General features: G+C 43.4%; 2 protein-coding genes across 3 annotated transcripts; both read left to right on the top strand.

The window, feature by feature from the left end:
• The first annotated feature begins 1917 nt into the window (after positions 1-1917).
• ARL6IP1 (ARL6 interacting reticulophagy regulator 1) lies at positions 1918-8678 on the top strand. 2 transcript variants are annotated; one of them, XM_028706055.2, is made up of 6 exons: positions 1918-2190; positions 5099-5232; positions 5718-5837; positions 6769-6886; positions 7477-7561; positions 7736-8678. In XM_028706055.2, the coding sequence occupies exons 1-6, from the start codon at positions 1936-1938 to the stop codon at positions 7852-7854; spliced, it is 831 nt and encodes a 276-aa protein (XP_028561888.2). In that variant the 5' UTR covers positions 1918-1935; the 3' UTR covers positions 7855-8678. The 2 variants fall into 2 exon arrangements, with proteins under 2 accessions (XP_028561888.2, XP_028561889.1); XM_028706056.2 differs by having other exon boundaries at positions 2032-2186.
• A 4399-nt stretch (positions 8679-13077) lies between these two features.
• Positions 13078-20679, top strand: RPS15A (ribosomal protein S15a). The gene is made up of 5 exons (XM_028705884.2): positions 13078-13219; positions 15391-15528; positions 16555-16634; positions 19865-19950; positions 20546-20679. Exons 2-5 carry the CDS (start codon positions 15396-15398, stop codon positions 20637-20639), a joined length of 393 nt encoding a protein of 130 aa, XP_028561717.1. The 5' UTR covers positions 13078-13219; positions 15391-15395; the 3' UTR covers positions 20640-20679.
• Positions 20680-24334: the final 3655 nt, after the last annotated feature.

Here is a 24334-nt window from a genome sequence, read left to right as displayed (position 1 = left end):
ACTAATACTCAACACAGAAACAAATGGTAGTATATAAAATATGTGTATGAGAGAAAGAGAATTCAAAAAAAAATTAAAATACTATAATACAACAAACATTAAAAGCTTCCCTAAGCAGGGCTGCCTTCAGATGTCTTCTAAAAGTCTGGTAGTTGTTCTCTTTGACATCTGGTGGGAGGGCGTTCCACAGGGAGGGCGCCACTACTGAGAAGGCCCTCTGCCTGGTTCCCTGTAACTTGGCTTCTTGCAGCGAGGAAACCGCCAGAAGGCCCTCGGCGGTGGACCTGTGTCTGGGTAGAACGATGGGGGTGGAGATGCTCCTTCAGATATACTGGACAGAGGCCGTTTAGGGCTTTAAAGGTCTGCACCAACACTTTGAATTGTGCTTGGAAACGTACTGGGAATATTGTGGAAAAGCATTCTAGAGGCTCACCAGAATTGCAAGCACTGGATGGTTGCTACACCTTTCATCTGTGGGACCCTTCCCTCTCAGCTGTCACCTGGATCTCTCTCCATCACTTCCTTCTCTCTTTACCTGGAGAGGTAAAGACTACCAGTCCTTTCCAGATCCCTTCTCACTCTCCTCCTGTCACTTCCAAACTGCAAGCCTCGTTTGATTAATAAAGGTACTTCTTTTGGTTTGACTCATACAGGTACTTCCAGCTGGCCTGCTCCACCCACGTTGCCTTGCTCAGCACCAACACCTCAGGCCCTGGCTCTGCTCGGACTTGGCAAACCCCTTGCTCAGCTGTGGAACTCACTGGGTGACCTCAGGCCAGTCACTGGTTCTTCGCCTAGCCTACCTCACAGGGTTGTTGTAAATAGGGAGAGGGAGAACCCACATAGGCCACCTTGAGCTCCTTTGAGGAAAAATAATAAATGTAATAAGTAATGCATAAAATAGACACTCATGGCAAAGACTCATTTATCCAGCTGGGAAAACCTGTGGGAACAACTCCCCCAATAAGGGGCCAGTTTGCTTCTACTTGGAAAGGCGCTAAGGAGTCCTTCCCCACCCCCACCTCCCCACTCCGGAATCCCCCTCCAAAAACCCGTTAAACGGTTTCTGCTGCGGGACGTCAAAGGAACAACGCGACGTCTCTCCTCACGCGCCCGAAGTCATGGCGAGCAGAAGGAGGGAGCTGATTGGTCCAAATTCAAAAGCGAACGGGCAGAGGGCGCTGGTTAGGGGAGTGAGATGGTCCTTATCCCAGTGTTTCCCAACCGGTGTTCCGCGGCACACTAGTGTGCCGCGAGACGTTGCCTGGTGTGCCGTGGGAGGGAGGCGGGCGAGGCGGGCGGCGAGAGGCGGGGCGGCGGCGGCGAGGATCCGCGTCGAGCCGGGGGCGGCTCCGCGGTGGTGGTGCCGAGGTTTCTCTCTCCATTCTCCCCTCACACACACACACACACACAGGAAATAACACAGGATCAGCTGACAGGACCCGGCCAATGGGGCGGCGGCGGGGCAGCTCGCGCAAAAGGGAGGAGCGCGAGACAGCGGACGAGGAGGAGGCCGGCATGTCCGGGCAGCAGCAGCAACAACAGCAGCAGCAACTCCCGGCGACGGCTCCTCAAGCCCCGGGCAACCCTACTCCCTCACCGGCCTCGGCCGCCCTCCTGCTCCACCCGCCGCCGCCTCCCCCGCCGCCGCCGGCCACCTCGGCCCCGCCGCCGCCCCCTCCTCCGCCCACTATCGCCGCCACCACCACAACAGCCGCCGCTGCCTCAGCTGGCCCCATGCCTGCCGGGAGCGGCGGCGGCAGCAGCAGCAGCAGCGCCCCGGCGCCCTTCCCTCCCGGCGTGACGCTGCGCGCTGACGTCACAGGGCTGTAATGGTGGTGTGCCTCAAGATTTTTTTCATCAAACAAGTGTGCCTTTGCCCAAAAAAGGTTGGGAAACACTGCCTTATCCAATGGAAAGCGTCGGGGAGGCGGGATGGGCGGGGCCGCCGAGCTCATAAAAGGGGAAGGAGGGCGAGGCGGCGAAGGGTTCTTGCTCGCGAGGCCGACGGGGAAGCAGAAAGGAGGTGTTTCTTCGGGAGGGGGCGTGGCCTGGAAGGCTAGGCGGAGGAGGCGGGGCTTAACCCGTGACGGTTTGCGAGGGGTGGGAGAGAAGGAGTCTGCCGAAAGCAGCTGTCTGGGCCACACAAAATGGCGGAGGGCGACAATAGGAGCACCAACCAGCTGGTGGGTGAGCGCTGAGGCGAAGCACATTGGGTGGGGGGGGGGGGCGAGTTGAGGCGCTCACTTCCCTCAAGAAGTGGGAAGGAAGGAAGCGGGGGTGCTTCCTTGGGCTGTGTCCTGCGAGGAGCATCTGCGGAGGGGCGCTTGTTTTTACGCAGGAAGAGGGAGGGGCTGGCTCTTCTGTCTCCATGCACGTCTTGCGGGGCTGCCATAGCGGCCTCTTCACCCCCACTCCCAGCCCCGCCATTCCTATTCTGCGTTATTTTAAAGTGGGGGTGGGGGTGGGTGGGAGGTTTGCGCCATTTGTGCAACTCTTTCTTTGAGGGGTGGAGGTTGCGAACTGCTTCATAGAGTAGAGGGGGCTGCAAGGGGCGAAGTGAGGAAACTTCGAAAGTGTAACAGGCACCCCAAATAATCTTATGGCGCTCTTCAAGACTTAGGTTTACTGCAATGCAGGGGGTTGGGCTGGATGACCCTCGGGCCCCTTCCGACGCCACAATTCTGCGATTCTAAGACCCGCAGATTTTTGATGGCAGAAGCTTTTGTGGACTGAAGGCTGCTTCGTCGGATGCACGAAGTGGTTGTTTGATGGTGTGTGTATGAATGTCTTCTTTCACACACACGTTGTTACCTATCAGTATGTGCATATTTGTATTAACACTCACCTGTGTGTAAATAGATAAGTGTGTGTGTGTTTATATATACACACACATACGGATGGATAATAACATTTTGTGCGTTTGATTAATGGGGTTTTAGCCTGTGAAGCTTCTGCCACCATAAGCCTTAAAGGTGCCCCAAGGTTGTTTGTGTGTTGGCTGTATGAAACTGTCCTTCTGGAACTTAAATAACACCCCATGGTCTAGTCATGTTTACTCAGAATGAAGGCCTGAGTAAATTGGGTTTATTCCAAGGTAAATATGTCACCTCAAATTTCGCCTTTTGAGAGCTGTGGAAGGATCCAAAATCAGGAGAGAACCCATTATATTTTGCTGATGCACAAGGTTTTAGAAGCTGGCAGAGGCAGCAGTAGTGTTTTGTAGGAACATGGGATCAGAATTGGAGAGCTGAAAGGCAAAATAGCCTCCTTATAAATGGGTAGGGATGGAGGCTTTTCTTCCCACCAAATAATACATTAAAAAATATTCTAGGCAAGCCATCTTGAAAAAGATCAGGTTTCATTTTCCGGTTTCTCCAGTAGGACTCTGCTATGTCATCTTCCTTTGTAGTATTAGAGACACACCTGGCCAGCCTGCTTATGCTAATAGGAGCAGAAATAAGCAGGGTGCTTTGTTTAGGCTGTCAAAGGAGCTGCAGCGCTTCAGGGATAGGTGGTTGAAAGTCAGGTGCACAGCACTGAGCATTATGGTTGATGAACAGAGGAGCGCAGATACTGTGTGTGCCTTTTCTTTGAGTTTGAAATGCAGATCATTTGTATCCACAGTGTTATCTGCTACATTTTTCACTATGTCATATGCTTAGTATACCCTGCTTTTTGAGTTGAAGACAGTGCACTTGAGTCTCCCCCTGTTTTATAATGGCCCTATGCAGCCACTGAGGCTGTGTGCGCATAGATGGCCCAATATAACTTGAGTGAACTTGATGGGAAGGAGAGATTTTAACCCAGGCAGAACAACAGTTTAGTTTGTCTTGTGACTGAATCATTTCAAAGACATGAGTTAAGGGTTTGTGTGTGCGCGATGGAATATTCACAGATCTAAGCTTCAAGGGAAGAGAGAAATGTTTAGAAACAAAATTTATTGGCTAGAACTCGCTATATCTTGCTGATCTAGAAGGCCATGTTAGGAAATGGACAGAAATTGAAGAACAGAAATTAGAATTCAAAATAAGGAAGCATTAAACATGCTAGACTAGGAGGAGTTTTATACAGTGTGTAGACCTCAGTGGCAGGTCTCTCTCTCCCCCCCCACCCCCTTCATGGTTCATTATGAAAGTTTCACCTACGTACTATTCACAAATCTTCAGTTTATGGTCCTGGGCTGAGACAGCAGCCAGTACAAAACACAGCTGTGTAGGATGTCCAAAGTAACAGTTATTCAGAGTTAATTAAAATTTTGGTAAATTCAGTTTTGCACACAGAACCTTGCATAACATTTAACACTGTTAGGATAATAAATAATGTAAAAACAGTTTAATTTCAAATATATATTGCTTGCAAAAAAAAGACATTAAATATTTTGTTTATATTGAGTTACTTTCTCATGCTGCCCAAGTTCAAGATCATAAGATTTGGGTTCTCCATAAGCCAGATAAATTTTATCCTAATATCCAAGCTGGAATCAGAACAAGTCTCAAAATAAGGTCCTGGAGCAGTTTTCACAGAATGGTGCCATAACAATAAATGGCAGGTAGAATAGCTCTTTGTTATGAAAAATCCTAACTACTGGATCTAGAGTTAACATTGTGGTTCTAGAAGAGGGTCCTGCTTGAGGAATGTGGGAAAGACAATTTCTGTCAATTTCCCCTTTCCCCTCTGACCTTAAGGAATCCCCAAACCTCTAGAGCAGCTTTTCATTCGCTGCAGGAGGAAGGAAGAATTGGTGTAAATTGCATCCACAACCCTTTTGCTCTAGCCAGAGCATCCTGTTCTGCTCATGGGAATTCTGGGTTGAAGTTTCAGTATGTAGAAATATATCCTAGGAATATGGCACTGTTCTCCTAGTTGGGAGTAACCAGATATTTTGTTGCATGATAGACATAAAGCTTCAAATTAAAAGGACCAGTTAAGAGGATGCAGACATAAAAAACTGAGTTATATTCTGTAAAGCAAAGTAAGGATAAAGCTGTTATATTGTCTAACATAAGATAGCCTACATGTCCAATGAAGCATATGCATTGTGTAAGCATTTTTCTGCCTGGGGCAATTGCATATGTTAAAATGCTTTTATTCACAGGCTGCAGAGACAGCTAGCTTGGAAGAGCAGTTGCAAGGATGGGGTGAAGTGATTCTGGTGACAGACAAAATCCTTCGTTGGGAAAAACCATGGTTTCCACCTGCTATGATTGCTGTAGTTTCCTTCATCTTTCTGTAAGTTATTGGAGAGAAAGTTACAAAAAATAATAATGCTAAAGACAGTTAAGCTAGTAGTTACTTTCCTGAAATTCTCAGTACTGCTCTGCTGTATAAAAAGTACATGGGAAGTTTTATGCAGCTGGAAAAACAATGCTGCTATAAACAAACCAAATATATGTTCAAACTTGGGGGCATTCCTATTCATTTTATTTCATAGAAGGGCCTATTAACTGGAAATGATAGGGAAGAGCAACAACTTTTTATTCCTTCCAAACTTCCATTTTCTCTCTCCTTCCAACCTACTCTCCCATTGTTGTGATTATGCCATTGCAGAAACTAAATTGAGGCGTTATTTCTCAACCACTGGCTATGTTGGCTGGGGCTGATGGGAGTTGGGTACTTCAAAATAAAATTTGGAGGCTGCTGCTTCTCCACACCTCCTTTAATCACATTGTTAAATGTTTTGCCGCTAGATAACAACATTTTTCTTGCCCCAACAGGATGATCTACTACTTGGACCCATCTGTTCTTTCAGGTGTTTCTTGCTTTGTTATGCTGCTTTGTTTGGCTGACTACCTTGTACCTGCTCTTGCTCCTAGAATTTTTGGCTCCAGTAAATGGTATGTTGTTTGACAGTCCCTTAAGTATAAAATTTAGCAAGAATAGAATTGAACCAACATATATTCAGTGTTAACTATGTGCATCAGTCCTGAACAAAAATTCTTCTACCTAGTGTTCTGACATAACTAGTGTTGTTCTACTACCTAGAGCAGGCATAGTCAAACTCGGCCCTCCAGATGTTTTGGGACTACAATTCCCATCATCCCTGACCACCGGTCCTTTTAGCTAGGGATGATGAGAGTTGTAGTCCCAAAACATCTGGAGGACCATTTGCCTATGCCTGACCTAGAGCAACAATATCTGTGTATACTAAAGGCTCGGTTGTCTCTTTTTTCTGTTTGATACCTTTGCTTGTATAATTATGTTTAGACTGCAAGGTCATTGAGGCAGGAACCTATCTTTTCCTCCTGTTCCCGCCCCCCTTATGTTACTCTCTACAGCACCATGCACATTGATAGTAGACTAAAAACAGAGCTGTAGCCTTTAAACAACTGGCTGTCATGGATTCTTGGGGTGTAAATATATATAAAGATGTTGCCATCTAACTGAAAGTTTTGAGACAGCTGAAGAACCTCTTTGCTGGAAATGGTGATTTGCTGAATAGGACACAGATTTGCAGCTAATGGTAAATTCTTCATAATATCTGGTCATTCAGAACACATGTCAACTGCAAATTAATGCAAGTTTTAGTCCATTAAAATATATATGATCTTCTCATTCTTGGATTTGTTGATCACCCTAACAGTGAATAGTTATAGTAGAGAATCAAAGAAATATATATTTTACATATATGAACGGGACATTAAAATGGCATCAAATTTTGAACTGGGTGGCGGGAGGTCGAGATGATAATGGTTGCTCATGTGCAGTTTCTAAAGTGGAGGCGAGACCATAATATCAAGAGTTTTGTTCAAAATAATTTCTTTAAAGGACTACTGAGCAACAGCAGCGGTTCCATGAAATTTGTAGCAACCTGGTAAAAACACGGCGTGGAATTGTTGGTTGGTGGAAACGTCTTTTCACATTTAAGGAGGAAAAGCCTAAAATGGTAATATATGTGCTTCTCTGAAAATGTTTCATCCTTATTGCAAATTGGATGTTGCTTTATAAATCCATTCTGCCTTACATATACAAAAACAAATGCTTTTGGTGACTGGCATGTATATTTGTTTTTTAAATGAAAATCCCTTTTTCTTACCTAAAATGCTTTAGTAAGTGCACACACCATCTGATCAGAGCTTTTTATGGTATCTTGATTTGAGTATTTTACTCTCCCCCCCTCCCCCACTTTTGTTTCAGGCACTTTTTGGTTGTTGTTTTTTGCTTCATAGTCTCTAGGACAGTTATTGTAGTGGTATGCAAATATATTCCTGTCTGCAATTTATAACATCGTCCTAATGCACCCAGCAAGCCAATAACAATATAAACTAAGCTCCTAAAACCTACTTGCTTGAAATAAATTTCCACTGAAGTGAATGAGATATACTGCTAAGTGTGTTTGTTTGTTCACTCATTCAGAATCCATGCTAAATCAATAATGCTGCTTTTAATAGCAGCAGGGAAAGTACTTAGAGAGGTAACTATCATGCCTTCATAACTTACTTTTAAGGACTGCTACCATTCTTATTTCTCTTCTAGTACTTCATGACAATGCTCTGTTCCTTAGCTGTGATTGCTTGGATAGGACAGCAAGTTCATAACCTCTTCCTCACCTACCTTATTGGTAAGTGGTGCAGAATAATATATTGCTGTATTTTTCCACAGTAGAGAATGGGGGAGATATTTGTAGTTGGGATGCCTATAATGAAGCGATTGCAACATAAATTAGATGAGTCGGTATGGGGGATGAATTTGCAAATGAACATAGTTGGTGATAACTTCTTCTTTACTCCCCTAGTGAGCTGCTTCTTGTTGTTTCCTGGGTTAAACAAGCACGGAATAATTTCAAAATATGCTGGAATGGCAAAAAGGGAGGTCAACAAACTCCTGAAGCAAAAGGAGAAGAAAAACGAATGAAACATTGCTTGCTAATTCACTCTATAGTATAATTGTGTTCTGGGAACAATTCAACGAATTATTGTGTGTTTAATAGTATAGAAGTGCTTATTTCAGTCATCGCTTTTTGATTTTAAATAAGGGCCCTTCTTACGCTGTTTAAACAGGAACTGTATGGTCCCTCAGTCACACACTAATAGTCTTCTAACACGGACAGTTATTCTTACAGTAAGTGTGACTAGCAACTTCAATACTGTAATAAGACTGATCAATAACAACTGGTGGTGGTGAACTGGGTAACATTTTCCATTCCTCTTGAGCATTTTAAGGACCCTCTGGACTGTCTAGATTTACTTCAAAATGCCCTCTAAATTAAATTGCTAAATGTACGATGTTGTAGGTGACAGGTGATTTGAATAAACAAAGCTCCTAAACTCTGAATCCCAGTTGTAGTTGTAGCTCTGCAATGCAACTTAATTGCACTGAAACTGAATGAAAAAACTTAAGTCAGGATGCACAGACAGTCAACTTCATTGCTTCTATTATTTAAATAGCTCTAGTTGTGGTGTTGTGAAACATGTCTGTAGTTTTTTAAAAATATGGTCTTATATAAAATCATGTTGAAAATACGTGATGCGTCTGTCTTGCCAACAAGTCTCTGGAGTTATTTGTGTTTTCTTAATGCTATTTTGTTTTTACTACACATTTCTTAAGTAAAAGTTTGTAACCTGTTAAAATGATAGGCATCTTAAATTTCCGTTTTACAGGCAAATTTCTGTCTTAATTGTAAATTGATGAACAGTGTTATCTTACGTTTGAAAATATAGACTTGAGAAATCTTGAAACTTTTTTGTTTCATTATTATCTTTTTTGACAAAATGAGATCTGCTGCTTACATTACTGCTTTACAGATTGTAGTTGCTTTTCATTCTAAGTTCACAACCTTTCAGTTTTCTCTGAAACACTGTAATTCAGTACACATTTTTTGTAAATGTGTCTCAAAAGGACAAAGTTTTTAAGTTGCTCTTGTGATATATTGCCTATAGTGAAGCCCGAAAGGCCATAACTGTGTTGGCAGCATTGGCAGCAAGGAATAGAAAGTCTTCTAACTAGAAGTAACACAAATATTATTTTTATCATCACTCTCTTACTAATTGGCTCGCAACATTAAAAAGCAGTCTTTCTCTCTTCACGCACATCTAACATTTTTGAAAGCCAGGGGTGGGATGTGGCTCATTTTTTACTGCCATACTAGTATGTAACATGGTGCAGATAACTTATCTGCATAAGGACACTAGGGTGGCGTTCAACACTTAAACATGCCTATGTTGGATCTCTTGTGACATGTGACTCTTAGTCAGGGCATTCTGTTTTTCCAAACAAATGGAAAACCATTTTCGGACTCATTAGAGCAACCTCACAAGATCTCTGCCTTAGGAGAAGATACAAAGCCTCTTACTAAGGCTAGTGAAAAGAGAAATCCCTGAAGCAGGTTTTCTTCCGGAGGTGGAAGGAGCAACATTACCTATTACTGCTCCTTGGGTTGAAATATTTCGGTATGCCAACTTAGTTATCATTGTAGTAAGTATTCCTCCCATTCATGGATACCATATTTGAAAATATACCTTCATTTTGGACATTAGAAGCAGCACACAAATCCTGAGAAAAATGAGAACTTACAGTTGCAAAATGAATTATATTTAGTCATTGGAAGTCTGTGATGGCAGTTCCTGTATCTAGCAGTTATGGGCACTAGCAACAAAATGGTGAAATATAAAACTATTTTGGAATGATTTAGTGATAGCTTAAGTGACAGGAACAGGTTTCTTTCAAAAACATCACACTTTCCCATAAGTCCTACCCACCCCCCACTCCCTGATTTTGTGTATTTATTTTAGACAGGATAACTAAACCAACTTTACCTAGTTTGGGTAGGAGTGCAGTGTTTTACGTGAAGGGAAAGCAATGTTGTAATATGATTTACGAGGGAGCCATGTAGGGTGGGAAGGTAGAGAAAAGACTTGGAGGGAGGGGAAATAAGTTCCATGTACCAGCCTTTTTTTGGTTAATGCTGCTGCTTTACTTTTGATTGCGTTGATACGTAATGTAGATGGATAATAAATGTATTATCTAGAGAGCTAAAAGTTGAATAAAAATGCTAGTAGAAGGAAAAAATGGCAATTATTGAATGTGTATGTAAGGCCCCTGTCTGCTTTTCTCCATTCATCTAACCAGGAAAATAAAGTCATAGCAAAATTGGAACTAACTTATTGATGTCTTAAGACACATGTGGGCAGAATTCAGTTTTGAACTTTCAAACAGAGCCAGATGGAAAATAGTGGCTCAGGAATGCAGATGTAGAATAGCATAACAGCCTTCAGCACATACTCAGTTTAAATTTATTTTCCTTACCAGATCTAGAGCCCCCCCCCCCTTTTAAAGACAAATCTTCAGACTTCCCAGGCTTTCTTGATTTGAGCTAGCTAGTTTAAGAGGAGAAAAAGACTTTTGGTTGATGGTGATGCTCCTTTGCAAGCACAAACCGTTTATGAGCTAACTGCCAATCATCACCAGAGATCTACTAGTAGATTCTACTCTGACTACCATCTGACTACCCCTGCCTCTAAAGGCTGCTGCTGAGGCCTTTAGGTTCCCCTCAAGTTATCCTCCACTCTGTTGCATAATGTCATCCTTTCAGTGTTGGTAAAACTGTCTCTTTAGGAAATGCCTCATGCCTCAATCTTGTGAGGCTGAAAATATTTCCTCATCTGCTTGAGACTTCCTTTTATCCCTTCCTAAGAAAGTGGTTTGGCATCTTCTGAGTATTTTCCTTGGTAACATCTATATAACATTATAGGGCCTAGCAAGCTGGGGAATCTCAGGCCAAGGGGCCAAATGCTATCTCCCTGGACTTTGAAACACCCCCCCAGCCACACCCTCTCCCCTGGCACTGCTTCACACCCCAATTATTTTTGCCTGTCTCAAATGTGTCACTGAACTTTCATAATTCCTCTTCCTTCTCTGGATGGAAGATGGAGAAAGATTTGTGAGTGCATAGAAACTACTGTACAAAGGTAAACTTAGGTTGTTGATTTTTGCAAGCCCCTCTTAGGAGACTTTGTGCCTAAAGGGCCACATATAAATGCTGTTAATAAATAATGTTAACATTTACATTTGTTCCTGTGCTCATTTCTGCCTTCAGAAGGTTGCCCAGAAAGGAATACAGCCCTCTGGCTGAGAAAGATTCCCCATGCTAGGCCTAACCGGAGACAGACAGAGGAGCTGCCTGGGTGGGGAACCCTTCATGCTTCTTAAATAAAGGACTGAGAACGTGTCACATTTTCCATGGGGGCGACTGCACTAGAATAACTGCAGAGCGCTTGCCGGAACCTGCCCTCACTTCTTGGGTGGCGGCAGTGGGTGGGGCGCTACCCCACGGATTCCACCACCTGAGGCGTTTGCTTCAGCCTGCTTCTGGATGGTACCAAAACTCGGGGCACAGCACCAGATCTGCCTCATTACCCTCAAGAAGGCAACATGAATCATGTAAGAGGCAGGTTCAAATCATTGATGAAACTGGCCAGGCAACCTGGTCTCTGTTACCCTAGTCTAGCCCAGTTTTCTTCAACCTTAGGTCTCCAGACGTCCTTGGACTACAACTCCCATCATCCCCAGCTAGCTTATCCAATAGTCAAGGGCGGCGGGCGTTGTACTCCCATTAAAATACAGTGGTACCTTGGGTTACATACGCTTCAGGTTACATATGCTTCAGGTTACAGACTCCGCTAACCCAGAAATAGTACCTCGGGTTAAGAACTTTGCTTCAGGATGAGAACAGAAATGGTGCTCCGGCGGCGTGGCAGCAGCAGGAGGCCCCATTAGCTAAAGTGGGGCTTCAGGTTAAGAACAGTTTCAGGTTAAGAACGGACCTCCGGAACGAATTAAGTACTTAACCCGAGGTACCACTGTACGGTACCTGAGGAACCCAAGGTTGGGGGACTCTGCCATAGCTGTCAACGTCTCCCTTTTTTAAAGGGAATTTCCCTTATTCCGAATAGGATTCCTCGCAAGAAAAGGGAAAAGTTGACAGCTATGGACTGTGCCCTAGCCTATCTCACTTAAGGTGGCTGTGAGAGTAAAATGGAGGAAAGGGAAGATCCCTATATGGTGCCTTGGAGCAACTCGCGTGTGTGTGGCCTGGAGGAAACGGGATAAAACGTGTAGTGCGTATACAGTAGAATGAATTCATGCGACGGAGTCCTGCCGCGCAGTGACAGAAACAGGCTGAGCACCGACAAACCGTCGCCTGGCCCCGCCCCTTTTCCGGAAGCGTTCTTGGTTGCTACTGGATACCAAAACCGAAAGGGCGGCTGGGAATCCGCTCTCTGCCAACTCCTGCCGAGCTGTTTGAAGACGCCTTGCCTTCAGGCCACAGAGATAGGAAAATGTAGTGTCGGCAACTTCCGGGTAGCTGCCGTTGAGAAATCTTGGCGGAAGTACTTTTTCTAACTCATATAATCACCTATGTAAAATTTATCGAGAGATCAAGCCTGAATCCAGCGGTCCGTTGAACACAGAAGTCTTGCGCTTCATTGACTTGCATGCAGACATGTTGCACTTTAAAATGTTTTCTGCTTCCAAAATTTTATTTTTAAGAATTCCCCTCAAATGTGGCATGCATAGGTTTGCGGATTCTTTCCGTTTCTGAGTGGAGAAGCTGCTGCCAAAAAATTAAAAAAATCCTGGGAAAATCCAGCTCAAAGACATTCTGAGCACTGCAGCTATCTACTCAAAGCGACGTCCCAGTGATTTCAACAGGTTTGCTCCCAAATGAGTACGCAGAAGATCGCATCCTAAAAGATCAGAAAATTGAGCCCTTTGTGTCGATTCAGCCTTAACACAAGATATCTCCAGTTACAGATGGGTAGCCGTGTTGGTCTGCCATAGTCAAAACAAAAAAAATTCCTTCCAGTAGCACCTTAAAGACCAACTAAGTTAGTTCTTGGTATGAGCTTTCGTGTGCATGCACACTTCTTCAGATACGAGACCAACTAAGTTAGTTCTTGGTATGAGCTTTCGTGTGCAGAAGTGTGCATGCACACGAAAGCTCATACCAAGAACTAACTTAGTTGGTCTTTAAGGTGCTACTGGAAGGAATTTTTTTTGTTTTGACAAGATATCTCTACATTTTGTTCTCTACGGTCCACAGCGTAGCCGTTGACGAGCACTGGCTGAGCGTAAATCTCCCCGAGGCATTTTAACCCGGGAACAAGGTAATCTCGCGAGAGAAACCCCCGCCACTTCCTTGTTATCCTGCCGCCTCGATTTCCCATAACACCCCGCGCTCGCCCGGCCGCCTTCCTTTTTCCGCCATATTGCTGCACTGGTGAGTAGCGGGTGATGGCCGTTCCTGGGTGGCATCCGTCGTATATCGAACCCATCCTGTCTCCTTGGGCCGCTGTCGACCCGGTTCCTGGAAGCTGGGGCTCCGCTCGACCTGCGCAGCTTATTTGGAGATGACCGCGCTTCTCCTGGGCCTCGCGGCGGCCGCCTGAACGGAGCCGGGGGGGGGGGAGAGCGGTTGGGAGAGGAATGCCTTGGTCTGGGGCTTTGAGTGGAGGAAGGGCTGGGCTGGCGGGCTGTGCCTGACCGGGGAGGCCTTGACCGGCAGGCAGAAGGTGCCTTGCTGGGCGAAGAACGCCGGGCACGGCTGCGTGTTCACGCGCTCGGGCTGCAACTTACTTTACATGCGTGTAAGCCCCAGGGCACGTAGTGGAGCTTCCATGTGCCCCTCGTGGTTGCATTTTAGGTCCTCGCGAGGCATGGGCGCCTGCACCAGCTTGGGCGGGGGTGGCTTGCAGGCTGCTGCGATATAGCTGGCCGACATGGGTGGCATTCAGCTCCGGGTCGTCCCGGATCGCTGGATGCTTCACTGGGGCAGCAAAGTTTGGGGCCCTCAGCTTCTCATGCATTCCAGTTGCTGGAGCGGGTAGTTTGCCTTACCAAGTGCTTACAATATAACTCTTTCCTTTTGGGGATCGTTGGCTTCGGGAAAGTATTGCACTCACGAGCTTGTGTTAAACTTGTAAGTGGTGTGGGGGGACGACACAAAAGCCCATCTCTTGTGGCATTCTTACTGCAAATACATCAGAGCTGCTTGCTGTGTTAATAATTCAAAGAGTTGCTGTGTAAGTCTTGCTTGATCACACCAAAGTTGTGAAGTCCAGTGCCCTGTTTCTCAGAGATGCTTCTGGGATGGTCACAAGCAGGTCTTGAGGGCAATGGGCCTCCCTCACTTTGACTCCCCAGCAACTGGCATTCAATAGTGCCCCTGAACATTGTTGCTCCTTGTCCTTAACATGAATATATGACTTTGTTCAAGGTGTCAAAATATGATAATTGTTTTAACCCAAATTAAGGAATCCTGGCAATGTCTGTGTTTTTCTGGCTAAGGAATATAATTCTTCAGGGCTTTGCTTGGACTAGAACCCCAGAGGCAGTATAAGACTTCTTTTCTGAAAATGCAAAGTATAATATATGTGTCCCTTTGAGTACAAAGGGACTCTACTCTTCACCCCCATGTAGTCATGGCAACTACATAATCTGTTAAAGGTCTTTCTAGGGGGAAATGTGACTTAAAAAAGAATAATAACACAGACTTTGAAGATATGCCCAATCTAGTCTCTGTGTCTTGATGCAGGGTAGCTTAATGTAGTCCCAATGAGTGCCTGATAATTGCGCACAAAAAAGCTATTACAGTCTCCCAAAACCATCTTGTTTCATTCATAAGCAGCTCTTAAATTTTGAAGTGTTTGTGTGTGCTGCACTAGGGGGCATGTGTGTATGAACAGCACTGGGCAAATACTCTCCTGATTGCAACTCCTAAGTAAGAATAGCCTTCAGAGCATCCAACCTGGGCAGTTCTTATGAATTGGAGGCAATTAATCCTTTTTGTGTTTAAACTTCTACTGTACCAGATGTAACTGTGTAAGCATTTGAGCTTAGTACCTTGTGAACTTGTTTGCAAGGCTGCGCTGAATCTACACTTTTTATGATTTTGGGTTGTTAGAGCTCTTTGAAAAGAATTCAACAGTTGCAGTTATTTTTTTCTGGAAATACACACAATGTAGTGCCCTTGCAATTCAGTACTTGCTACTTATTCACTGTGACAGTCACCCCTTTCTGTAGGCAGTTACTGAGGCTATTATATCAACTTACTACCCTTATCCAAAACTTAAGAGCAGAATTGTTCTTAACTTGCTTTGTCTTGGGAATTAAAGCTTGTAGCTTTAACTGGCCAGTGAACTAAACGATTTATTTGCAATTGGAGTGGCCACACCGTAACAGCAGATAATACATGCTGTTTGTTATCTATGGTGTAATATCCTTACATTTGTTTAGAAAGTGTGTTTTGATTACTCTTTTAATTAGCTCCCTATGTTTTGTGCTGCTTCCAACATCCCGACGCAATCCAGTGAGCCACCATTTGAAGAAAGAAAACTGATACATGTTAGCAATTGGGCTTATCATTGAAATTTGTGTATTTTATCCATGCAGGCATCATGGTGCGCATGAACGTTCTGGCAGATGCTCTAAAAAGCATCAACAATGCTGAGAAGCGTGGAAAACGTCAAGTACTCATCAGACCATGCTCGAAAGTTATTGTCCGGTTCTTAACCGTGATGATGAAGCATGGTAAGTCCACAGAATATACGTAAAACAGTCCAGGAAAGATTCAGCTTTTTGGCCTTTTAAACTCTGATATCACCTTGGCTGGGAAAGCTGCCAGTGAATATATTATATTCAAAGTTAGATGTGGGTATAGGTTGAAACTGGGCTTAATTACTTAAAAGTTTTGTTTGAAGATGACTGTGGTTGAAGCAGCGTACTTGGGGTTGGGGGCAGTGAAAATGGTCAGCTCACCATAAGCCAAGTAACTTGTTCCTTCAAATTGTACAGTGCAAGTAGTTCTTTAACCTGTGCTTCGTCCTTCCTCCAGGGGGTTCAGGGACCATCCATTTTTGTTCTCATCATTAGTTGATTGTTTAGCCAAGAAGGCTCTGTCCTTACATGTACATACTCTGTAAAAAAAAACAAGCAGCAATACAGTGGTACGTCATGTTACGTACCATCCCCCTTACGAATGCTGCGGGTTATTCACTCCGCTAACCCAGAAGTAGATGCCCCTTGTTGCGACCTTTGCTCCAGGATGTGAGCGGAAGTTGCGCTCCGGCGGTGCTGCAGCAGCGGGAGGTGCCATTCGAGAAAGTGCGTCTCATGTTATGAGCAGTTTCCTGTTATGAACGGATTAAGTATGTAACACGAAGAACCACTGTACTAAATGAAATAGCGAAGTATGCTGATATATATGATAGCATGCACAATAGCCTGAAAAACCTATGGTAATCCTTGTATTAACATGCAGCATTCGATTTTATAAAATGGCTTCCAGTTTTGTTTTTGCAAATTGAATCACTTTGAATGCCATAGGCTGTGTGAAATAGTAACTTGCCAAATGCAAGCCAAGTCTCCATGGCACAGCAAGAATTTGAACCCCTGTGTTCCTAGTTCTAGTCAAATAGTATCTGCTATGCCACACTGGCTCATATATCCCACCCTCATAGTCAAGCAGTTCAGTTAACAGGGAGGAATGGGTTGCGTTAGTTCTATTTCAATGGTGCAAAGGTTTGAATATGCTGAGTGCTTTTCTTTGGTTCACAGGTTACATAGGTGAATTTGAGATCATTGACGATCACAGAGCTGGGAAGATTGTCGTTAATCTCACAGGCAGACTCAACAAGGTAGGACCTGACTTCCATTTAAGCCCCACTGGACTTAATGCCAGAATTACATCTTGGAAGATAAATTCACCCTTTGTGGGTTGGAATAAAGGGAAGGTGGGTTATGTATTTAGGCAAAATTTCCTTTAGTCCTAGGGCCAGTTCAGACCATGTGTTTTGTTCATATTATTGTATGCCTGACCAAACGGGAACTTTTGTTATAAGCAAGTGGCTTTAAGAGGTCCTTAATGGGAATGGCTTGAAAAGAAGCAGCTGTGAATCCTGGAGCTTTAAGGAATATCATTTCAAGGTCCTCTGGTCCTTTGAATGTTCTGCAACAGCTGCTGTGCTGGTTCACTTGAGTTGACAACATTGTACCTTAAAACTGGCAATCGGAAGACATCTACTCTGCTTGTCTTAAAAATCCTTGGAGAACAGCCTTTAGGGTGCCACCTAAGTGGCTGTCATCAATGGATCCTCTTCTTTCTCCTTGACCTCTTTGAAATCAATCTTGGGAAGCCTCTTCCGATCAACCTATGGTTCCTGGTTCACCTTCTGGCATCTCTGGGTGCAGATGGCAAGGACTCCTTGCCTGAAACACTAGAGAGCTGGTTCTAGTCAGTGAAGAGACTTTTGAACTCTTTGAACCCAGACATCTGATAAGGCAGACTCTTACTTTACTACTGTATTTGTATAATTTTGTTTCTAACTTGATTTCTACGTTATTGAATTGAGATGTGCATTAATGCATTCACATTGCCAGTGATTCTTGGGCTTTTATTTTCTCAGTTTTTAATTTTTCCTGAGATTGGAGTTTATTTTCTTCTTCTTACCTAGTATTGTGACTGCTTGGTCAAATGTAAATAGGCCCAGAACTGAAAATAGATGGTAAACTGATATATTCAGATCTGTTAGGGCATAGCATCTTACAGGTGGATCTTTGAAATGGGTTGTATTTATATTTTCTTCTCCATGCCACTTTTAGATACCAAATTTTAATGTGTGCATTGTGTTCTGGATATTGCAAGTTTTAAGAGTATTGTTACAGGGCGGTATATATTGTTATACTTTTAAAAGAGTATTGCGATAGTTTTCAGAACATGTTTTTTCTGTCTTTGTTTTCAAAATATTTGACTTGATTGTTAGTTACAGGCTGATATTACAAATTCAGGATGAAATTATATAACTATTCATACCCAAGTTCTGAATCATTTCTTACTGAAAAGTTTAAGTTAGCTGTGCTGGCTCATAGGAGACATTACAAAACCATGGTTAGAACAGAATATCACAAAATTGTGTGTGTGCTTTTGAGGCCTCCAGAGCCTGTCTTCTTTCCTGTTGAAATAAATGATTTCAAATTTCTTATTAGAAGTAATAAGAAAAATGGCGGTAGCTGTTTGACTTCATTTAGAAAATTCACAAGACCTTCATTGGGACCAACTGAAAATCACAAAATAGGCAAAATAAAGCAGAAATGGAGTAGCCCTGTGCCAGCAACATTTTCCTCTTCCCACCTTCTCCTTTTTTGCTTTCTTTAACATCTTGTCAGAGGAAGAATTTGGTCCCACAGAACTCAAAAGCGCACCATTTTTGTGACTTGTCAGTTGGTCCTAATGCAAGCACAACACTACTTCAGTAATCAAGTGGAAAGCTATAGTGGGGCAAGAGAGCTGAAAATAATGATAATATTCACATCTGGCAGCCAATGCGCCCCTCTGGTTTCAGATAGTACACAGGTAGACAAGTCGAAAAAGCCTGAGAAACAAATTTTCACAGTCCTCTAGCGGCTACGGTGGCTCATTTACCATAAGTAATGTATTTAGTGTTAACTCTACAGTGGTACCTCTGGTTACAGACTTAATTTGTTCCGGAGGTCCGTTCTTAACCTGAAACTGTTCTTAACCTGAGGCTCACGGGGCCTGCTGTGCTGCTAGTGCGCAGAGTTCTCAACCCAAGGTACTACTTCCGTGTTAGCAGTTTGTAATCTGAAGCGTTTGTAACCCGAAGTGTTTGTAACCTGAGGTACCACTGTACTTTATTCTGACCAAACTAAGCCTCATAGGATGCGGCTGTCTGGCCCTTGCTGCTAGTACAGCAGTCAAACATCTCCCTTCCATCCTCCTCAAATTCGGCAATGGGGAGGAGGCAAAATCACTTCTTAGCTGCCGCGACAATCCTCGCCCATCTCTGCTGCTTCAAAAGTTGTGAAGAAGGCTAGTTGCTTGTCACACTCCACAGAAGGCAATTTGCATATAATACGCAACCTTAGTGTAGTTGAAGACTGGCATGTACCTCTGCCTCTTGGCAGAAATGTTGGCATTTCTGTCAGCCCTGTCAAAGTAGCATAATGCCAAGGTTTCTGTTGTGCCCTGCGGCTTGTGACAAAGCCAGTGTTTGCATTTGACATGTTCTTGTTCAACTCCTGTATGTTGGTGTGAGGCAGCGCTTCAATTTATTTATTTTGTTATCTGTATTTATAGCGCACCGTTCGCCAAATGGTCGCTGGGTGGGTTGCAAAATATAACAATTAAGAACAGTGTGTTATTGAAATTGTAAAATAAAACACAGTTATCAGAATAACAAAAGTAGCACAGAACTGCAGCACACAGCAGAGTAGGAGGAGGGAAGATACGCACTCATCCAAAGGCTTAGGTAAAGAAATGTGTCTCAGCCTATCATCAAAACGCATTGTTCCATGAACTGCCCTGAGACCTTCAGGTATAGGGCAGTATATAAATTTAATTGATGATGGTGATAATATTGACAATATGGGCTTCAGAAGGGAGGTCATTTCACTAGCTGGGGGCCACCACAGAGAAGAGCCTCTCTTGCCACCATCACCCCTCGGCCATCTATGCTGCCTTCTATCATGTAACTCATCATGTAAATCCATTTCTATGCTGCCTTCCATCATGCAACTCAGATGTGTTCTAGGCAGGGTTCCCAGTTTGTCTCCCATTCAGACACTGCTTAACTCAAGCAAGATGGTTTCATCCTGTTCCTAACTGACAGTGCCATCTGGATCCTGTTCAGGATTATATGAACTGGCTATAAATCACAGCCCCTGAACCCACAAACATTTCTTGTTCCCAGGCACTTTTCCCTGGTTCCACTTCCTGTTGAATTGGGTAGCACATCAAATTTATTGAAAATACTTTAATGCCACATCCTTCAGTTCAATGACTTTTCAACTTTGCAAGTAATACATTAGAAATATGGTTAAGTCTTTCCCCCTTTGTTTGGCTTGATAGTGTGGTGTGATCAGCCCCAGATTTGATGTCCAACTGAAGGATTTGGAAAAGTGGCAGAACAACCTGCTACCTTCACGTCAGTTTGGGTAAGTATCAGCTGTGTAGAACTGGATTGCCCAAGCTTGTGATTAGGCCTGCTTCATTGCTGTGCGTTTTACTTTAGCTATTGCTCCTTGGTGCTAGATTCATATTGCAAGATAAGCGCATGCCGAATAGCGTTGAGTCTATTCACAATTTTGGATCAAAAGCCTGAACTACTACTAGCACTTAACCTGCTAACTCTGGCACATTAGTTTTTGCTTTCGGTAGAATCAGTGGGTTGTATGCAACTAATTGTGTAAGGTTCCCCTCACTCATCTCCCCCATAGCAGCTCTGGGAGTTCCCCCTAACTTTCTGGAGCAGATTTGTTGTTAGGAAAGAGGGAGGAGAAGTTCCTTGGTGCTTATGGAAGTTGTTTTGCATGCATGATGATCTAGCTGGATTCAAACCAGTATGGCAATGATCACATAAGAATCTAATCTGTATATGTGTTAAGCAGTTTTGCATTTAGTTTTTGTGGTAGTACATTTTTCTAATGTGCTGCCTGTTAAAGATGAGGTTAAATTCTTCTTTCTGCTTTTGCAAATGGGTAAGAAATCAAGCATAAAGCATAACGGGTATTTTCCTCACCCTTTTAATAGGTACATTGTGCTGACAACTTCAGCTGGCATCATGGACCACGAGGAAGCTAGGCGAAAACACACAGGAGGAAAAATCCTGGGATTCTTTTTCTAAACTTGTAAAAAGAGGCAAACTAATAAATTGTTCAAATAGACTCTTTTTGGCTTGCATGTTAAAGTCAATCCTTGTTCCATTGCCCTAGTATATAATGCTATTCAGGTAATAGTAAATTTTACATTGTTGTGTAAAGTGAGCAACAGCCTCAGGTGCGGGCACCTTTGCTGGCTCAGGTTATCTTCTCGATCGTGCTGCTTTATACAGGATAAACTGAACACATATGTCTATGCACACGTATATCTATGCACCAGAAATTAACAGAAGAGTAGTCTACAACGCAGAAGTAAGTGTGAGACTTGGTTTCTAGAAGTTTGGGGCAATTGCTGGTAAATCCATCAACCAAATTCATCAACAGCAGTTACAAGAGAGCAGGACGTTACTAGTAAGGAGCGGAGCACAAAAGCCCATCAGTAGTCAGTGTTGTATGCTGAGCAGTTGCTTATGTGCACTGGCAAATGGTTGTCTGTATGGACAGACATTGGCATTAATGCAGTGCTCAAAAGATTAGTGCTTTGACCAGATGTATAAAGGACAGGACAGACAGGCTAAAGTAATGAGAACCACATATCTTGAGAGCAGTTCACACAGTGATCTGTTGTGCAGACTGTAGGTTTATGGGATGCATATGTGAATCTTGGGGCTTATGCATATTTTGCTTCCACCGTCAGATAGTGGGAGAGACGCTTAAAATTCCCTGTTCATGCTTACAGAAGTTTCAAAATGGATAAAAGAATTTAAATAAGGAACTTAATATATTTTAAATAAGAAACCAACTCTTTAAATCTGAAAGTGCAGGAGAGTTTCTCCAGTTTAGTGGCTGCCACAGAGAATGCCTTGCCCCATGTAGGCTGGATGCAATCTCACTAATCAATAACTTCGGAAGTGCTGTGTTGTGGTGGATAACGAAATTAAGCAAATCTTCCCTTTGTGTTGTATAGAGGCAAATTCATTAAGTCTTAAAAGTAATCCTATAGGGGTTTTCTGAATAGCTGACAGCCATTCAGACAACTACCCTTTTCTTTGCTTTGGACATTTGCAGCTTCCAGTTTTGCAGGGAGCCTTATTTTGTATATTCATGATCAGCAGTGAAGACACTGTGTGCTTGCAGAACGTTGGTAAACTGAAGTCATCCTCCACCCTTTTCTCCATTTGTGCCCATTTTTTAAAAGGGTTGGATTTTGTTGGCCAGCCAAGGACTCCCAGATCTCATTCATTTGATGCATCCATATCACAGGACTTCATGTTTATCCGCCTCTAATGAATATGGAAAGAATTGTGCGGTTGGCCAATTTTACAGTAGAGTTGCCAGTCATGCCTATTATTGTTCCTTATCGCACTCCCTCTGCCTCTCCTATGTTGGAACGCAGCCCGCTACCTTCAGAGTATCTTCTTGCCCTTGAGTCTTCAAGCTTTTGGAAAGCCTCTGGCTGACTGCCCATCCTCGTCCCATTCTCTCTTTCTGACTCCTAAAAACACCCAACTGATTATCCTCCAGAATTTCTTGCTTTGCATCTAGGAGCAAAAAACCCAGAGTTCCACCTTAAAGAGTGAACAAATGGATTATGGTGCAGTCATTTGGGAACTAAGGCCCAGTCCATCAGATGCACAAAGCCTTTTATGGTTTTAATTCTGCGTTTTGCACTTCCCTGAAGCATTTTATTGTAGTATTTGTGTCACTTAGAAGGCAATTGATATCAGTTTTGTTAGAGATGCTTATTAGTACTGTCTTCATTACTGGGAAGATAGAGAGGCTATCAAAATTGAAATGATGTTACCATAAGAAGAGACCTGCTGGATGAGGGCAATGGCCCATTTAGTCCAGCATCCTGTTGCTGCAATGGCCAACCTGATTTGTGTAGGAAACTCACAAGATGGACCTGAGCAGAAGAATACTACTGTAGTTTAGAGCAACTGTGGCTCCTAGAAGCTGTCAGTGTGTGACAGCAGCCACGGACCACAAAACAGCTTCAAATGGATGGCTAAACCAGGTGAGGGTAGCCGATGGGTCTCAGTCCTTCCATGAGTTAGGGACTTCCCTTGCATGTGAAGGCAGACTCTGATGGATTGAGCAGATGAGACAAATGGTGGATCCAACGGTCAAAAAGGCAGTTTCTGCACATGCTGTAGAGGGAAGTGAGGGGCAGTTGGGGCTTTGTCAACCTGGGAAGAAGAAGGAGAAGCAAACACTGTTCCTAAAGCCTTTAAGCTGTACTGATTTTTGAGAAAGCCTTCAGCAGTAAACCCTGAGGAAAAATCTCCATGCTGCCTTGTGGGACATCTTTGGGAGAAGATGTTTGTTGCTTGGTCCCAACCTTCCGTCCGTGACACAAAAGGAAAATGGTTTGGAAGGGAGGAGGGAATAAGCAAAACTCAGCCATATAATATTTAAGTGCACAATTGAACAAAAATATATTGTCAGATTAATCTGGAAACGGGAGGAGCTAACTTTTGGGTGCACACATTCAAAAATGACAGACTAATTTGCCTGTCCCTACACTGAATCGCTAATAAATTTCCTTTCTCAAATATATACTTCATTTGAGCTTTTAATTAAATGGCTCTACTCCATTTTGATTAGACTTGTCCAGAGAGATAAATCATTCACCAAAGTATCTACCCTGAAAGAGTTTGCTCATTTGCCCTGGATTCTGTACCTACTACAGGAAATCCCTGTCTGTTTCCCCTCTCCTTTAAAATCATTCTCTTAATTTAACTCATGGCTGTTAAATTACTGGTGACTGAAGACATACGGCCCATAATTTAAATTTTCTTCATTCTTGGCTCAGTAATAGGACTGGTGTGCCATACTTCTTCATGGAATTCTTGTGTTGAAAATGCATAAAATGGAAAACAAATGAGTTAATATGTGCCTTCTACTCAGAAGCAAGTCCCATAGAGCGCATCAGGCCTCTCTATTATGCACCCTTATTTAGGGTTGTGCAGTTTTAAGAACTAAACACGGAACCTTCCCTGGAGTTCAAATGAGGTTTGGCATTTCCATTTTGTCTTTGGCACAGTTTAATCTCCGCCTCTGTTCCTCATTTAAGCAAGGCACGGGAACGAGCAAAGGAAAGGCAATATGCAAATATTGCTGGCATCTAAAATGTCTTGAAAATGCTATCTTGCAAATGAGCATGGTTTGGAAATTGACATCAAGTTAGGTGCAGCGAGCCTATGGCTATTTCTGAGTACTTTTGGATGGAGCAGGGGACTGGCAATAGCAAATACGCTTCTTTCTTGAAACACAGTACAAAGGGAAAAGGAGATGTGCTATCTCTTATTCCAAATGGCGGAAATGGTAGAGGAATGGATCTAAAACCCAAATGAATTTGCATTTTCCTCTCTTCTGCATTTCAACAAGCGTGGATATTGAAATTCAGCTATTTTTACTTTTATTCAGTTGTACTGGAATGACCAAAATTCTGATCAGCATCCCCCAAAATGACTGAAAATCAAAGTTGTTTGCAGATGAGGGCTGATCTACGATTCATTGTCTGCCAGTCCATAGAGACTCCACCACAGCCAAGGTTGGGTGGGATGCTTCAGGGACAAAATATGGCGCCAGTCCCTGGCACATTGGTTTGTTGTTGTTGTCGTCGTTTTTTTAAAAATGCCAGTCCACCACATTAAGTAGCTTGAGAAACAATGGCCTAAAAATATGATACATGGGTCAGGATTAAAAAAATGATTGA

This window comes from Podarcis muralis, chromosome 14 (genome assembly GCF_964188315.1).
Source record: "Podarcis muralis chromosome 14, rPodMur119.hap1.1, whole genome shotgun sequence".
Classification (NCBI taxonomy): Eukaryota; Metazoa; Chordata; class Lepidosauria; order Squamata; family Lacertidae; genus Podarcis; species Podarcis muralis.
The sequence above is the reverse complement of the archived record's forward strand: the minus strand, read 5'-3'. Positions and strand labels throughout refer to the sequence as shown.

Excerpts from the sequence above, each read along its gene's own strand:
- ARL6IP1 (XM_028706055.2), top strand. The coding sequence starts at position 1,936 with ATGGGCGGGGCCGCCGAGCTCATAAAAGGGGAAGGAGGGCGAGGCGGC. Across the intron at positions 5,838-6,768 it reads ATTTTTGGCTCCAGTAAATG|GACTACTGAGCAACAGCAGC; the intron begins GTATGTTGTTTG and ends ATTTCTTTAAAG. Across the intron at positions 7,562-7,735 it reads CTTCCTCACCTACCTTATTG|TGAGCTGCTTCTTGTTGTTT; the intron begins GTAAGTGGTGCA and ends TTACTCCCCTAG.
- RPS15A (XM_028705884.2), top strand. The coding sequence starts at position 15,396 with ATGGTGCGCATGAACGTTCTGGCAGATGCTCTAAAAAGCATCAACAAT. Across the intron at positions 15,529-16,554 it reads AACCGTGATGATGAAGCATG|GTTACATAGGTGAATTTGAG; the intron begins GTAAGTCCACAG and ends TTTGGTTCACAG. Across the intron at positions 16,635-19,864 it reads TCACAGGCAGACTCAACAAG|TGTGGTGTGATCAGCCCCAG; the intron begins GTAGGACCTGAC and ends TTGGCTTGATAG.